General features: G+C 36.1%; 1 protein-coding gene across 10 annotated transcripts in view; it reads right to left on the bottom strand.

Annotated features, from left to right (window-relative positions):
- MEIS1 (Meis homeobox 1) overlaps nucleotides 1-16,106 on the bottom strand; it is a 125,889-nt gene that overhangs the window by 22,844 nt on the left and 86,939 nt on the right. For all 10 annotated transcript variants that reach the window (XM_034764231.1, XM_034764233.1, XM_034764232.1 and 7 more), the window contains one exon: nucleotides 620-696. In XM_034764231.1, the coding sequence (XP_034620122.1) occupies nucleotides 620-696 (77 nt within the window). The remainder of the gene's footprint in view (nucleotides 1-619; nucleotides 697-16,106) is intronic.

Below are 16,106 nucleotides of genomic sequence, written 5' to 3'. Positions count from 1 at the left end.
GCTGTCTCTGCTATAACAAATCAAGGGTCCCAACTATCCTTAATTTTAAATTAATAAATTAAACACACAATTTTTTCCCCTGTAATACTTCAGTGGGGAAAAGGCAGATTTTCCTTAAAGTTTGTTTCAAGATTTTCTTTTCTTTCTTTCTTTTTTCTTAAAAAAAAAAAACTCAAATACACTGAGAAGATCCCAAAATAACTTTGTTAGTCAAAAATAATAATTTGATATAAACGGTGATGGACTCAATCAATACAGCCTGAAGAAAATGTATAGAGTGGTGTCTATCTCACTTACATTTTCTGGGTTTCAAGTGATTGATTTCTTAAAGGATGGGTGGGCAGACACAATTATATCCAGGAAAAACACAGACATGCATATAAACTGAAATGTAACTATTTAAAGAGCTATGGGAAAGTAAATACTATATGTTTTCTGCAGTACTAAAACTATAGTTCCCACAACTGAAATCGTTCTGTAGGCTACATACATTTGCATCAATAAACTTCCACGGAAAACTGGCAACTGGAGGGCGTGTCAGCAGAATGCCAATCATTAGAGGCAGGTTGCTAGTGGTTAGAGTACTGGTTGTGGGTAAACACTAAATAAAATTACTTACCAATTGTTCACCTGAAGTATAGTGAGCCCTGTGTCTTGTGCCAACTGCTTTTTCTGTTCTTCTGAAGGGTAAGGGTGCTAAAAGATACCAAAATAAATATATAGATTTAAAATGATGGTTTTACTCATTTTTAATTAATAATAAAGTCTGACGTCTATTTAATAAGGTGAAAATGCTGAGGTGTGTCACTCTTTTGTAATTATTAATGGGCTACTACATCATTTAATTAATGGCAGTAAAAGACAAGCCAATTATAAAGATTAGTGAAGTGTAGAAATGGCTGCTTAGGATACTGGCAGTACCTTGATATTCAGTGTGGATATTTGTTGCAGTATCACAAAGTTTTGTGATCGTCTTATGGGAATTATTAAAGTCATGTGACAGAGGGCTTTTTCTGCATTTCACCAAATTAAGAAAACACACACACACACACAATATGTATGTATGTATGTATGTATGTATGTATGTATGTATGCACCACTAGAGTCTGATTTAATGAAGGGAAATCTTATCTGTGCCTGAAAATAATTTGCAAATAAAATCAGCATCTTGAACAGCAACAAATGCTGGGATTTTGAACATAGGCCAATATAAGGTCAATGATCAGCACATTTTTGTCTGACATTAACATAGCTGTGCTACACTAATCATGAGAGACAGAAAATAAATACTAATTTAGATGAAGACAATATTAAAATTAAATCATAAGTTACATTTCTTGTGAAAACTTGATTGCTTTCTCAGAAAATTCACTTATGAATACAAATTACTGGTACTTAATAAGTTAAAAGCAAAAACCACATCCAAGTCTGAATTTAGAAACAACTTTGCCAACGTCATTTTCCTTGATGTTAAAGTATTATTGTCCTTAAAGAAAATGAACCAAAACCACAAATACAGCAATTCTCAGGACGAAATGTCTTTTAGGGTAATCTATTCTGGCCCTATACTATAGGTAAAAGTACCACTAACTTGAAATTTAAATGCCAGAGTACCTGGGACTAACTTCTGGTCCACTACATGATAAAGTTATTTTAAAATTCCAGTAAAATTATTTGATAAAATAAATTTGACATGTCCAAACAGCATGTTAACAGTTGCAACATTCTTTACTGTATTATGCACACATCCACTTTTCCACAAAACATTCCACTGTTCTTTGGCGTTGCCATTAGATGTAATATTACAAAAGATGTAAACTAAAACTTTTTAAAAATATAGCTCAACTCAAAATCCAACGATCTTACTTCTATGATTATAACTCAAAATCCAACGATCTTACTTCTATGATACCTATTGAAGACATTTTACATATTACTCTGAACCGCATAACCGGAAATCTAATAGCTATGTTATACTAATTGACATTACTGAATTACCTCATCTTACAAACTATGGACTTTCATAATTAAATTTGTTTTCTCTTGTCAGTTTTTCCAACAGAACAGAAAGCACATTGCAGTGGACTCTAACACTAACAGAATATGCCTATGACACAGAAAAATGATTAACATGACTTTTACCCATCAGTGGTGGAGTATTATATGTAGACTGAATATATCTTATGTACTTTCCAATACCAATATATTTTTGCCTTTTGAAAATGCTTCCAGGGCAGCTCCATACTCCTAATTATATCTGAGCTACATTTCCATTAATGACAAGTATACTTTTATGGGCATAAACATGACACAATCATTGAAAGAACATTCATAGAAACTATTTTGAATTATATTATTTGTTAAATGTGCTGATAGCCACTCCTTGCAGAGTTTGCTAGCCACCTTTCAGTTCTTTTATGCTCTATGGTCACAGTATCAATGCCATTTAAGTTTAGAGCCTATGTAATTGCCGCTGCAATTCATTTGTGCTTTATTTTCAGAAACATGTTTGTACTTATATACTACGCAGCAAACTGCTGTATTTTAGTTATGTCCATCAACTTGATCTTAGTCCATCAGAAGAACCTGACCATTCAGCTTGAAATAGCCTCAGTATTCTCTTCAAAACCTTACTATGAAGATTTGTAGACTTTCATTTTAGTTTTACTTCTCATTTTAACTTTACTATCATAAAAGGATATGCTTTATTTTCTTATTTTGCTTTGTCACCTTGCATGTGATCTGAGTTTAAGTAATTGAACAAACTGTGTCTAATTTTATGTAGCAAGCAATAATTACTAGATAGCCTCTAGCTACTGGAATTGAGAACTCTGTCTCCATTTAGCAACTTTCAATTGTTCTGGATTTTTTTCCAAATAGTCAAGACCGGATAAAATTAGTCATCAGAATAATACAGCCACTGTATAAATAATTGCTTTAAGTGTATCAAAACAAAATTCCTTAAATCACGGTATGTTTAAGGTCATCTGATTTTTTCCATAGTCTAGTTATTGACTTAATGTAGCATAAACTTTGAATTTCATGAAAAATCTATAATTGTTATAATCACATGAAAGCCATGACTTGATGTGGCTAATCCCTCTCAGTCAGAAGTTCACAATGAGGTAGGCTTTTTATACGGAGACTCAATATGCTTAAAATATCTTGAACACTGTGCATCCTTATTATATAAGCTATTTGTGGATACTATGAGTTGTGCCTTTAGAGGCTTAAAAAAAAAATGACTTGACAACTAATCAACATGCCACAGGCTAGGTTGCTATAAAAACTTTCAAAGCCTTGTTGCATTCCCACCCACCAGGCTAGTAAGGCATATGCTACAGGCAATGGCAGACATCACATTGCAACAGAGATAAAGGGGAAAACCCTCAGAACTGCCATTTTATGAAGAAATAAGGAAATTCATTCTGTACTATTGCTGTTAATACTCTTTTCACATATGTAGCAGTAATAGATACTTTCCATGAGAGTGCTCCTTTATTAATTTTGTTTAAAAGGGACAAAGACACTCTTTAAAAAAGTCACTTATAAATGTAGCACTGATTCCCGTTGGCAAATATACCTATCACTAAGATCACTTTGGGATATCAAAGCAAATTGGACCACTGTTCAATAAACAGTGACTTGAGACCTTTACTTTGTTATGTACATTAGCCTCATACCATTATCTCTTAAAAGCTTAATTATTTGCAAACAATTGATCAAGATGTGAATTTGAGAAAGGAATGCTAGGACCACTGGGAGAGCTGCAACGCATTAGGAGAGCAAACAAAATTACCTTTAGATCTTACAATAAGAATTAACGATTGGGACCATATATAGGGTAGTGCAGTAGCTGAAATGTTCTTTCTGGAGTGTTTTCCATTTGATCTACATTAACACCTCCAGAATGAATGAAAGCTATAAAACAGTGATTATGTAGGGTAAGGCTAGAATCAATCCAACACATGTAGATTGGGAGATTGCAGACTAGCTTTCCTGTGGAGGCTGGAGGAAAAGGGTGCTTCCAAGAGATATGCTCTAAGAATTATTTTGGGAAAGTTCGATGGTCTGTGTTATGCAGAAGGTCAAACAAGATAATCACATTGGTCCCTTCTGGTCTTGGAATCTATGAAAATAGGTAGCTAGTAGGGAAACAGAAGTGCAGAAGAAGCCAGGCTTACACAAATAAGGGCTAAGGCATTACTGTAAAATAATGGGGCCAAATTCTACTTTTTTCTATTCAATGGGTTGCAGCAGTGTTACAGCGCAACATTTGGCCTATCTGAAACCTACCACTTGTTCCTTACTATAAACCTAGTACTGAAATGTGGATTGTTTGACACTATTAATGTGTTTTTGCGGCTCTGTGGTATTACTTGTAATAATGACTTAGTACAGAAGTGATTGCTTAATAATCCCATCTGAGCCAGCATGCAAATGAAAATTTAACCCTAGGGAATCTGCCCAGGGCAATATAAACAGTTAAGGAACATTTGAAAAGGTAAAAATAACTTACAGAATTTAAGTCAGAGCAGTCATTTTAGCAGTAACAAAGCAATGAAACTGACAGAGAAAAATGTAATTTCCCATTATGTTCTCTGTGAACAGTTTAATAAAACTGTACTTAGAGAATAGCATTCTTGATAGAACGTGTTGTTGTTTTCTTTTTAAAATGCAGCAGAGAACTTGTTTAACCAAACAATCAATAAGTCTTCTTTATTCTTTGACTACAGTCAATAGGTAAAGAGAAACTCTACAGTAAATACAGATGGAAAGTGTCCAGACCCATATCTTAATGATACTCCTTGTCCAAATGTACTCCTTTCATCAAATTTTCCACTACTGACTGCAAATGTGGATGCCAGGACAGTGATACACTTTATCTTATCTGCCCTGGTAACCAAGTATCAATAACATTCCCTCCCTCATTGCTTTGCCCACTATAACAGCACATTGTAATGGTTGCAGAAAAATGGAAAATAATCCTGTACAGAGCTTGCTGCTGAGATAATGGAAGGCTAAGCTGTCCCTTCTCAAACCCCAGATTAGTAATTTCTTGTGACATAGAACTGCCTCTATACCCAAACTGCAAAACAGCTGTAACAAAGCACAGAGATAGAAGCAATTTTCAAGCAAAATGTTATATGTTATACTTTAAAAGGTATGGGAATAGGCACAGGAAGAACTGATCTAATATGAGGAGTTATGGCAACTGTCCAATATAATAACCCTTATCAAAGCATGTTCTGTTGCTTGGCTGAATATGTTGGGAGAACAATTTCAGAAGTTCTTTTATCCTTTTCCTCCAGTCCTCTGCCTCCTCCACAGCTAAGTTTAATGCATTTATAGAAGATGACCTTGAGCTAAACTCTGGTATGTGATGGAGAGATACTTACTCCCCCCAAAGAACTCCCCCCTCAAAAAAAGTCTACCACATGGACTTTCACTATATTAACCATTACATTCCTGTATTATGCTATAAAATGTTCTAATTAAATGTTTTTGAATTTATATATAGTCTTATTTTAAAGATTCTTGCTCAGCTCTATTACGAGTCTAAACCTAGCTGTTCAATTAATAAACAGAATAAGTAGGTGATCTGGATAATACTGACAAATTACAAATCAGTTTTATAGTTAACTTTAAATCTTGTTTAATCAAAACTTTTTCACTGTAAAAGAATTTGATATTGTGTGGGGGAGGGGTTATATGTTGTACACGTGAATTGTTTACATTGTTCACAATTAAATTGATCTATGATACATTTTTAAAAAATCCATAATGCTTCCTTATTGTATTTCAGCTTTATGAATTAGTTTTACTGTTTCAGTGAATGCTTTTTTGTCTCCTGACTGCACATTATCAAAGAGACACTTTGTGCCTGCTATTTGCATTACAAAAGCAGTGCATGGTGTAGTCTAAGAACATAGCTTGAATTTATAGTAGTTGAGTTCTGTATCCTCACACATGGTGGAATCAAAAGAATAACTAGGGTGTCTGCACTGGCAAAGTAGCCAAAAGCGTTTGGAACACTAACAGTAAAGTCACAAGATTTCAACCTGCTTTCTTAATTCTCACCAGTGTATTTAGATTGAACAATAAATAGAATGCATTTAGACACAGTTTGCTCATTTTTCAGTCTGGGTGAATTAGCTTGTAGATAAGCCCTATTCAGTAGTGGCTCTAAGAAGTTGCCAAGTTGAGGTGTGCAGCTATGAAAATCAACTGAAAAGCTGAAAACTAGATCTTGTTTGTCACATGGGAATGAGTTGCACATCTAAGGAAAAGCTAAACATTTCACAGCAATCACTTTATTCTAAATACATCCACAAGGATACAAAAGAAAACCTTTTATAACTTTCACACCATCAGTTACATAGTTTAGCCCTGTAAATCAGCTGTACAATGCTACTGTATTGTCTGTTTGATTTGTTATTTAAAACTCATTTATTGTATTTTCAGTACATAAAACACATGTAGTGAGTAAACATAATAGAAGGATATATTCGTATTAAATACACAAAGCAGACCTAGTCATCCTTTAAAATTATACACATATACATACACGTGTGTGTGTGTGTGTGTGTGTGTGTGTGTGTGTGTGTGTGTATATGTTATTAAAATCTCATTGAGAAGTGGCTAGCTTGTTAAGCTATAGTGTGTGTGTGTGTGTGTGTGTGTGTGTGTGTGTGTGTATCTATATACACACACACACACACACACACACTATAGCTTAACAAGCTAGCCACTTCTCAATGAGATTTTAATAACATTATTGTTATTAAATTCCTGCACTGATAGTTATTGAAAAGTTAACTGTAAATGCAAAATCAAAACATAAAAACATGTAATATCTGAAGTAACTGCGGTGCCTTTGTATATTTTACAATGTAAAGTGATACTCTGCAGTTTGGCTTCTACTACATCAGAGAATTCCTAAAGGACAGATTCTGAATAGCAACGTACTCCACAAAAGGTCCTATTGATTCCAGTGGGAACCACTCAAGGAGTAAGGTACCATTCAAGGTGAGTAAAGGTATCCAGAATCTGGCCCTTAGTAAGGAAAATACACTATATAAAGTATCTGAGCATCAAAAAAGAGACCTAGTTTTGTTTGAGGAAGCATCGGGGGCGGGGGGGGGGGGGGGTCAGAACTACACTATTCAGTGGACAAGTTGTGTTTTCCTGAGAAAAAGAGCCCTCCTTGCTCTATGAGTCTCTCTTTCCATTTCCCCTTTGTAGATAATTTCTTGCAAGAGCTGTCTATGAACCTGTTTTGGCATACACAAACATGAATCTCCTCTCCAGCATTCAAGGAGAGATATGGTATGGCTTGGGGCATTCTGCCAATACTTTTCTGGTGTGCCCCATCAATTTATGCAGAATGTAAGCATTCATTAAGGGCGGGAAGGGAGAAGAGAGGTATGTGGGGGGGGAGGAAGTTCAGTTCATCCCCTACACAGGATATTATAGGAGCCAGAGATGGAAAAGCCTAATAGATCATCTAATCCAGGGGTTCTCAAACTGGGGGTTGGGACCCCTCAGGGGGTCGTGAGGTGATTACATGGGGGGTCGCGAGCTGTCAGCCTCCACCCCAAACCCCGCTTTGCCTCCAGCATTTATAATGGTGTTAAATATATTTTTAAAAGTGTTTTTCACTTATAAGGGGGGGGGTCCCAGTCAGAGGCTTGGTATGTGAAAGGGATCACCAGTACAAAAGTCTGAGAACGACTGATCTAATCCATCCTCCTGCAACTACAACATTGTTCCGTCCCTAAAGCACATGACCCACTATGTTGTCTAGATCAGGTTTAATTATCCCAAGTCATGGACCTTCCTTCACTTCTCTTAGACAATCTAATAGAGCTTATGGTTTTGAGGTGTGAACCTAATTCTTACTCACACTAGTTTAACTTCATTGACTTCAGAGAGAAGCCCCCACTCTACACCAGCACAAATGAGTGCAGACTCAGGGAGGTAAATGCTCCCTTTACCTTTTACACATTACTCCTAGTTAAATCCTGTGATTCTGTATGAGCCAGAAGGGACGGGGAAAGGGGAACCAAAAGTCAGCAGACGAGTGGATCTGTGAGTGAGGCAGGAATAGAGAGGAGCCTTCTATTCTCCAGACCCCACTTCGACCTCCGATCCTGCACGAAATGCAGATTGCATGCGACTACTAAGTCGAAACATAGTTAAGTGTTTCATTAGCACTGTAGAACGTACTGTTACAAATTAATTTTTGCTGGGAAAGGACAAGGGGACTGTCAACTTTATTTCAAACAGTTTCATCCACTTCCATAAAAAAATCTGAGTGAGTACAAAATGTCAGAAATGTGAACGGGAAGCACTAAGACAGTAAAAGCCTGTTCTTCAGGCTGTATTTTCACATTCTGTACACAGTAGGCATCAGCTTGATTGGAAAGTGTTTGATTATATATATTACAATATATTTTGTTAATTCATTACAAAAGTAATTCCTTGCTATTTTGTTAGCTTAGTCTACATGATATTATATTGGGGTGACGGACTTTCCCTTTCTGAAGTCCAAGGTGTTTGGTTGATTTTTTTATATATCAATACTGTACAAAAGCAACTGCATTTGAAGATGAATAGCTTAGGACAAAGTAATTATTACGAAAGGTTGCATCCTTAAAATAAGTGACATGATCTTAATAGTACAAACAGCAATGAAATATTACATGAGTGACATTGAAATAACAGAGTAAAGGCATTACCTAACTTCCAATCCAATTATAACTAAAATTCACATACTTAAAAGCAAGCTTTTTAATTAGTCCAACTTCACATCAGAAGGCTAGTCACAGATCTCAAAAGGTTAAATCCATCTTTGAACAGTGCTCATAAAAATCTGCTGTCTGCCCCAACCTTCTTCCAAGTTAAAAGCTCCTATCAAGGAGGAAAAATCCACAGCTCTAACAGAATGTTTCCGTGAATGTTATATAAATAAGTAGTACACAGAAGAACCAAACTCCATAAAAGTCTTCTGTTGTTTTGTAGGGTGAGTCTGAAGCAGATTAATTCAGGTAAATATCTCCTAGCCAGCAGCCTATTCTCAGTAATAATTCACTGTCCTTATCTGCATTAAATGACTTTATAACAGGTAGGCTTGGAAATAGTCCACAGTCTCTGGTAAATGATAGCAATAGAGGTGGTAATCCCAAGAAGTTTTTGCCAAACCTCTATTTGTGTTCTCTTCTTTCTGTCTTTGTTTTGCTGTGTTCTGTATTTCAAAGCCTGTCTTCTTATACTGTGGATAACAAGCTCCTAGGCACACCTTATTGGGTCACAAGATTACAGTGAAAGAACACTAAGGGGGTGTGTTCTATTCAACAAGTTCCCTTACCTAGGAGTTCCCCCTCAGAAAGTAGCACAATAGTCTTAAAGAGATAACACACTTCATAGTACACAGCGTAACAACTGAACAGTTTGAAAATATTCTCTCAAACTCATCTGCCTTCTCTTGCATAGCAATCAAAAGGTTTTACAAACAGATTTACAAATGCGCACACACAGCTGACCATCTAAAATGCCAACATAAAGAGGTTTTACATTTACAAATTTTCATTAGAAAAAGTACTATGGAAGGAAATGAAAAATAAAGCTGCTATTTTGAAATGTTTCTTTGTTGGCATCAAAAGTCCTTGAACAGATGCCCTGTCCACCATTAAATATTCACAACATATCCTTGTAAAAGAATAAAGTACACACAACTTATGAGCAAAAAACACAATGTGTTCTTCATAAAAGAAAGATGCATTTAAGATCCAGAAAAACCTAGAGAAACAGGACTGTTTGCAATATAACTGAAGACTCTTGGAACTGGTACACATTCTCTGGCGTTAATTTTCCCACTTAAATTACAGTGATGGTGTAGCCTCATCTCATTAGAGATCATTGTCCCCAGTAGACAGTTGTGTTTATGGGGGATTCTTGCTGTTCCACACCTGCTGCTCAGGTTGCTATGTGATAAAGAGTGCATACAAACAGCAGACTTGAGCTTGCTGGACTGCAACTGATGAGCCCAGGCTAATTCAGGGGTGATTATGTAGTTTACTGGACCACTAAACCTCTTTAAGCTTGTAATTACTGCCTATTTGAGTAAAGAACATTCAAAAGCAATTCACTGCATCATGCCTGCCACAGCTGGAAGCAGGCTGCCAGCAGTCTGTGGGGACATTAAAATCTACAGGGAAAGGGATTCAAGCACAGATAGTAGGCACTAACAGCGGCTTCAGCAGCCAAGTGTGTTCACATTCCATCTCACCTTTTCTGACCAGGCATACCATTAAAGGTGCAATGAAAACTATAGAAAAGCAATAAAGATGACAAATAACGGTATATAATTGAAAGAACTGCATTTTAATGACTTTTTTCTTTATATCAGGCTAATTTTTTTTAGCCTTTTTGTCATGCTAAGGGGGAGGCGGGGATGCTTTTTGCAAAATCCACTGCATGGATTTAGAATGCTCTTGTTTCCAAGTATTTTTTTAAACAGTTTTAGAAACAAAAAGTGCATCTTGTTTGTAATTGTAAACTAAATGTGACCCCTTATGATTTTCCAGCAACGTCTGTGTACAAATGATTTCCATTTGAGATATTTCAGTTGTGAAATTAATTTCAACAGACCCACACAATAACAATGATCGTTTTTACTTGTACAAATTCATCTTTTGCCTTGTGCTTTGCAAACAATGAATCGATCCTCATAAACAGCACTTCTCTGAGAGGAGTATATTACTCTATCCACTCCAACCGTTCAAAAAAACATGAATCAGGCCCCCCAGATCATGAAAACACTTGAAAAATAATAGACTTCAGATTCTTTTTATTTACCTTCAGGATTTTGAGCTATTAGGGTTCACATTTTCAATCTTTTCTAAGAACTTACTTTTTCTTTTAAATTAGAAATGAAATTCTCATGTAATCACCTGACTTCAGGAACTGGGGCTTTAGGAAAAACACCAAACATCATGAGACTTGGGGAAAAAGTCACAAGAGGTGACAACACCATGCATTTTACACAGAAATAAACTGAGGCACAGAGAGACTGAGAATCTTCCCCGAGGTCACATAGTAAGTCAAAGGCAAAGCCTCGAATAGAACACAAGTCTCTGACCTGTGCAAGTGGAATCAGGTCCTGTGTGATGCTTCATTGACGTAAACAGGACCTCCCGTCTGGGCCCACGTGCATCCAACTGCAGGACTGAGGCCCTAGACTCTCAATTGCCCTACTCTAACCACTTGACAATATTGCCTCCCACAATAATATTTTAGTGTTTGAGGCCAGACTAGATGATCTAATGATCCCTTCTGGCCTTAAAAATCTATGAAAATATTAATTAAGTAAAACTGAATCTAATACACTTGCATGGAATTTACTTTAAAGCAACACAGGACTTATGGATATCAGAATTCAACAGTGTCATTCTCATTTTCTTGCTAACCACTGCAGCTGCTTTATACATTGATTTGTTAGACAGACAGACAAACACACATCAAAAAAAGAAAACCCATCACATGCTTTTTTCTTTGCTGTTGATACAGCGATCACGTGGCTGTAAATAAATTAAAAGGGACCGACCTTAATGAAGATGAAGCGGTTTCTCTTTTCACCTAAGCTTTTCGTCCCTTCTTTTAAAATGTCTTAATACATTTTGGCCACAGTAAGAAATATTTTATATATAAATATTTCTTACTGTGGATGGAGAGAGAGAAGCAGCTGTTGTTGCCAAAAATCAGCTATTAAATGATAATATAAAAACATTACAGAGAAGTTTATTCTGAAAAAGTATGTAAATTCCAAGGAACCAAAAGCCACATCAATTCTATGACTACTCCATTCAAGTTCCAAAGATCTAGGAGCTTATAGGCTATCTAGATATCATTCTTATTAATATTCATTAGGTAGGTCTACTTGCATTTTCATAAGCTGTGAAGGTAGCATAAGAAACAATCAGAATTCTTTAACACAGAGGCATTATCAATTCAACATCTGCCAAATAGGAGGTATATAGATCTGAAGTTGAAATTCAAATGCAATTTACCTGTACTAGAGCTGTTTTTCATGAAACTGTTCACATTCCGATACAGGGCAAGCTATTTAAAGGTTCTCTCTTCTTATACACCTACAGTTCAGCTTTTATATCTGATAGTTCATTCGCCACTATTTTTACCTTTACCACTAGATTCTCTCATAAATTGCATTCTTCATACCCTAGCTAATAAGTTTTCTTCTGTTAAAAGGGTTTAAGTTTAGTAATATTGCATATGTGTCTTATACAGTCAAGTTTAAACTGTAAACTTAACTAAGCAATTCTGCTTTCTGACTAGATAATTTATCGACACAAATTTATGGTGTGAAATCTCTGACTGATTCAGGGTACAGAACTGTGTGCAGTTTTTGATCAGGGCTGGCTAATTTCGTAACTTACATTTACTAGGAGAGAGATAGATTTACAACTCTTAAAAGGAAGAAGTGCTCTAGTTAATTGTTTATTCTAATTATCAAAGGAATCTAGCAGAGAATATTAATGAATTTAAATGTAAAATGGATATGCTTTTACCGAGTAATAATATTCCTACCTAGATCTACTGAGACAAAACAAGGGGTGGAGGAAACCTTTGGTTCTCTTCCTCCCCACATTTCTAGTTCCATCCTTAAATTAGCAGCATATGTGTTTGTTCACTAGACCACAATGTATTGATCCATATGATTTATTAAGAACATTAATTGTATGAAAGGCTTACACTTGAAAAGGGTTTATGGGATCTTATTCCTCTGGGCTGGGGACATGCTTGGACTCTTTGGAGCCCTCTCTAAAGAACCAATCCATTTCCTGCTGAAGTCAATGGAAAAACTCTGACTGACTTCAAATGGATTTCAATGAATCTTTATGGGCCAAACCCTCCTGCCCTTACTAACACTGTGTAGTACTTTAGATTTCAGTGAGACTGCTTGTGGAGCGAGGTGCTTACTGTGACTAAGGGTGGCAGAATTTGCACACTGAGCAGTTACAGTGAAGTCAATGGAACTATTGGTAGGGTGAAATCCTGGCCCTATGGCAGTCAGTAGCATCATTCTCATCAATTAAATGGGGCCCAATGGATTCCACCCATAGTACGTAAAGTTAAATATCTCCTTAAGTCTTTGCCAGATCAGGGCCTAAATGAGCATCTGATGCCGACTGATCCATGGAAAGGCATTGGCAATGATCTCAGTGGAGGCCCCTTTCCTACTCTCCCAGTAAGAGATAACGTGTCACATTTATAGCCATCTAAAGAGGATTGGGAGGGGGAAACCAGAGAACCCCAGTACCAAAGGATACAATCTACAAGACCCTGTCTTGAATGGGTTTTCAGTCAGGGGCCAGACACACCAACAACAAACCACACTTGGATGCCTAGGTAAGTACCACCATTAAATAGACAATCAATGAATTTTCAAACAGAAACATTTAGATGTAATGTAGCTTTCAGCACATTTATGATATGATATCCATTAATAATTCAGGAAGATAACAACACATTAATTTATTTTGTCAATACTAAGCTTGCAAAACTTGCATGCCTTTTTTCCTCTCTTGACCAGTACTCCACTTTTATTTACAAAGACCTGAATGAAAGTAGCTAAAGACCAAACTCCCCCCCCCCCAAAAGTCACTATTAACAAGTCATAAAGTAACAGGGAGACTAGGTACATTTGATCTTGTTGCATACATGAACCTTTCTAAGATGACTGTTCCAATTAAAATAATGTAAAATTCTATCATTTTGATTATACCAAATGATGAACTTGACTATTATATGCATATATTTTGTTTAATGGCTTCATTTATTTTAATAACAAAGAGACACTAGATCTTTACAGATGAAAGCTTTATTTCATGGCTTCAGTGCAACTGGGATTTTTAAAATCTGTGATGTTAACCAAAATGGGATAATGGATGTTCTCAGGGGCCCCACTTCATAACATTTTATGCAGGGCAAAACTGCATGAGAAATAACAAAATAGTTGTTTACCCCTATTTTAAGAATGCAGTCCTGGCTGTAGCGTCAGAGGTTCTGTAATTGTTTTTCATCTTCTTCTCATTTGTCTGAATGGTTACATCTTCAGTAAAGTCTGGTCATGGAAATACTGTGACAAAGGCATTAGCTCCCTAAAGATTTATAATAAATGTACTGAAAGACACTGTTCACGTGATTTTGGGGAGACAAGAGTATGATTGCAATACACTTGCTTTATTTGTAACAAACTGTCTAGAAAGTTTTGTTGGCAACAGAAAATTGCAAGAATGTTAATCCCACTTGAGATCTACTGATGAAAAGCACTATATAAGAGCTAGGTGTTATTATTATTACATTTTTATAAGAGTTATTTCCTAATGGTAAATCAGAAACACCTTATCTAAACTTGATCTTAGATTTGTACCATTCTGAGTAACTTCTATCTATTCACTTTTTTTAAATATTAAAAATGGTTCATATATTTCTCAGAAATGTGTGTGTAACATTGAAATTGTTTATTGTTTAGTTTGTTGTACCACAAACAATAAAAAAAATACACTTCTTGCAAAATCAGGCCAAAAAAATAATTTAAAAAAAGCATACACGATAAATGTTTTATAGAAGGTATCTCCGCCCAAGATGGCAGCTCCTGATTAATGGCTGTATCATCCTTGGCTCCACTGCAGTGAGGCCCCAGGTCTGATCTGACAAACATCCCCTTCGTCTGCAGCCAATCAGCAGATGTAAGCACATAGGCCCTGTCAGGTTGACATATCATTCCTACGACAATGTCAACGAGTATTAATGTTCAATTATCTGTCCTAGAAATAACCCTCGCCTTTATGCATTGTGTAACTGCACGCGTGGCACTGTGGTAATCCAAACGACAAGGGCAGAAATGCCCGCAATAACCCAGTAGCTGTGAGTCGACTTTCCAACATTGTGATGACATTGCCTTGCGGTATTGAATGGGGGACTTTTCTTTTCTTTTTGGGGGGGAATTCATGTTTGAAGGACCCCAAAGACCTTTATTACCCTCTTAGCATGTTTGCATATAAGTAGTTCTTGCAAGCTCAATAAGCGTGCTTCAAACAGCTCATATTTTGATTTCACTACTACACAGAGCCACTTGGTTTTTATGTAGGACTATAAGCTGTTGATTATTTTGCAGTGTCTTTTTATTTTCTATGCTCAGGTGTATATCATTTACCATCAAACAAAAGTGACAATAACAGCATCTTCTAGTGCTGTGTCAAGATCAATTCAACTCCAAACAGTAGAGCTAAAGCAATCTGTCCAAGAGAAACATTATGGGAAGCGGTAGTTAAAGAAAGTTAAAAATAAGACCTCCAGCAGAGGGATGATTTAAGAAATATACACAGGTTCATTCCACCTGACATCTCTTACTGCTGTTCAAATATTAAAATTATTGATCACTTTAGTCTAGACCAAATTCACATCCAGCTCCCAGAGTAAAGACCTTGGCAAATGTCTCTTCCTCTAAATCAGTGTTATGGCACAGCATTTTTTATTCTAATAGGCTGCAGCACAGTTTGTAAGATTTTTTGTTACTCTGGCACATTTTCCTTGAACTAACATTCAAAGGTTATCAGCTGTAAGTTATGCTTGCTAAATCTTCTTATAGAACTAACAATCAGAGGGAGAGAGGGAGGGAGGAGGTTCAGTGATAAGTAGTGCCAGCTCTAAGATAAAGAGTTCTCTACATAATCTATGTTTATTTAGACAACCATCTAGCCACAGTACAGATTTAAAGAACCCAGGTGCTATGGTTAATAAAATAATATAACTACTCCTTTCTCATCAGGGCTCTATTATATTTCTAGGGCAAGTGAAGTATGGTCAAATTTGCAATGTAAGCAACTGTACAAGTTTAAATATCAGGGTTTTTTTGTAATAATTAATTTGTAAATATAAATTACTGGAGACTTTGGCCTAAAGAGTTCGCTGTATCAATTTAATATACAACGAAGATCGCACTTGGAAATATTTTCTATCAAAGGTTATTCAAAACAACCTTGTAATAAACATATTTATCATATGATCCCATTGAATTA

Source organism: Trachemys scripta, chromosome 3, assembly GCF_013100865.1.
Source record: "Trachemys scripta elegans isolate TJP31775 chromosome 3, CAS_Tse_1.0, whole genome shotgun sequence".
Lineage (NCBI taxonomy): Eukaryota > Metazoa > Chordata > Testudines > Emydidae > Trachemys > Trachemys scripta.
The sequence above is the reverse complement of the archived record's forward strand: the minus strand, read 5'-3'. Positions and strand labels throughout refer to the sequence as shown.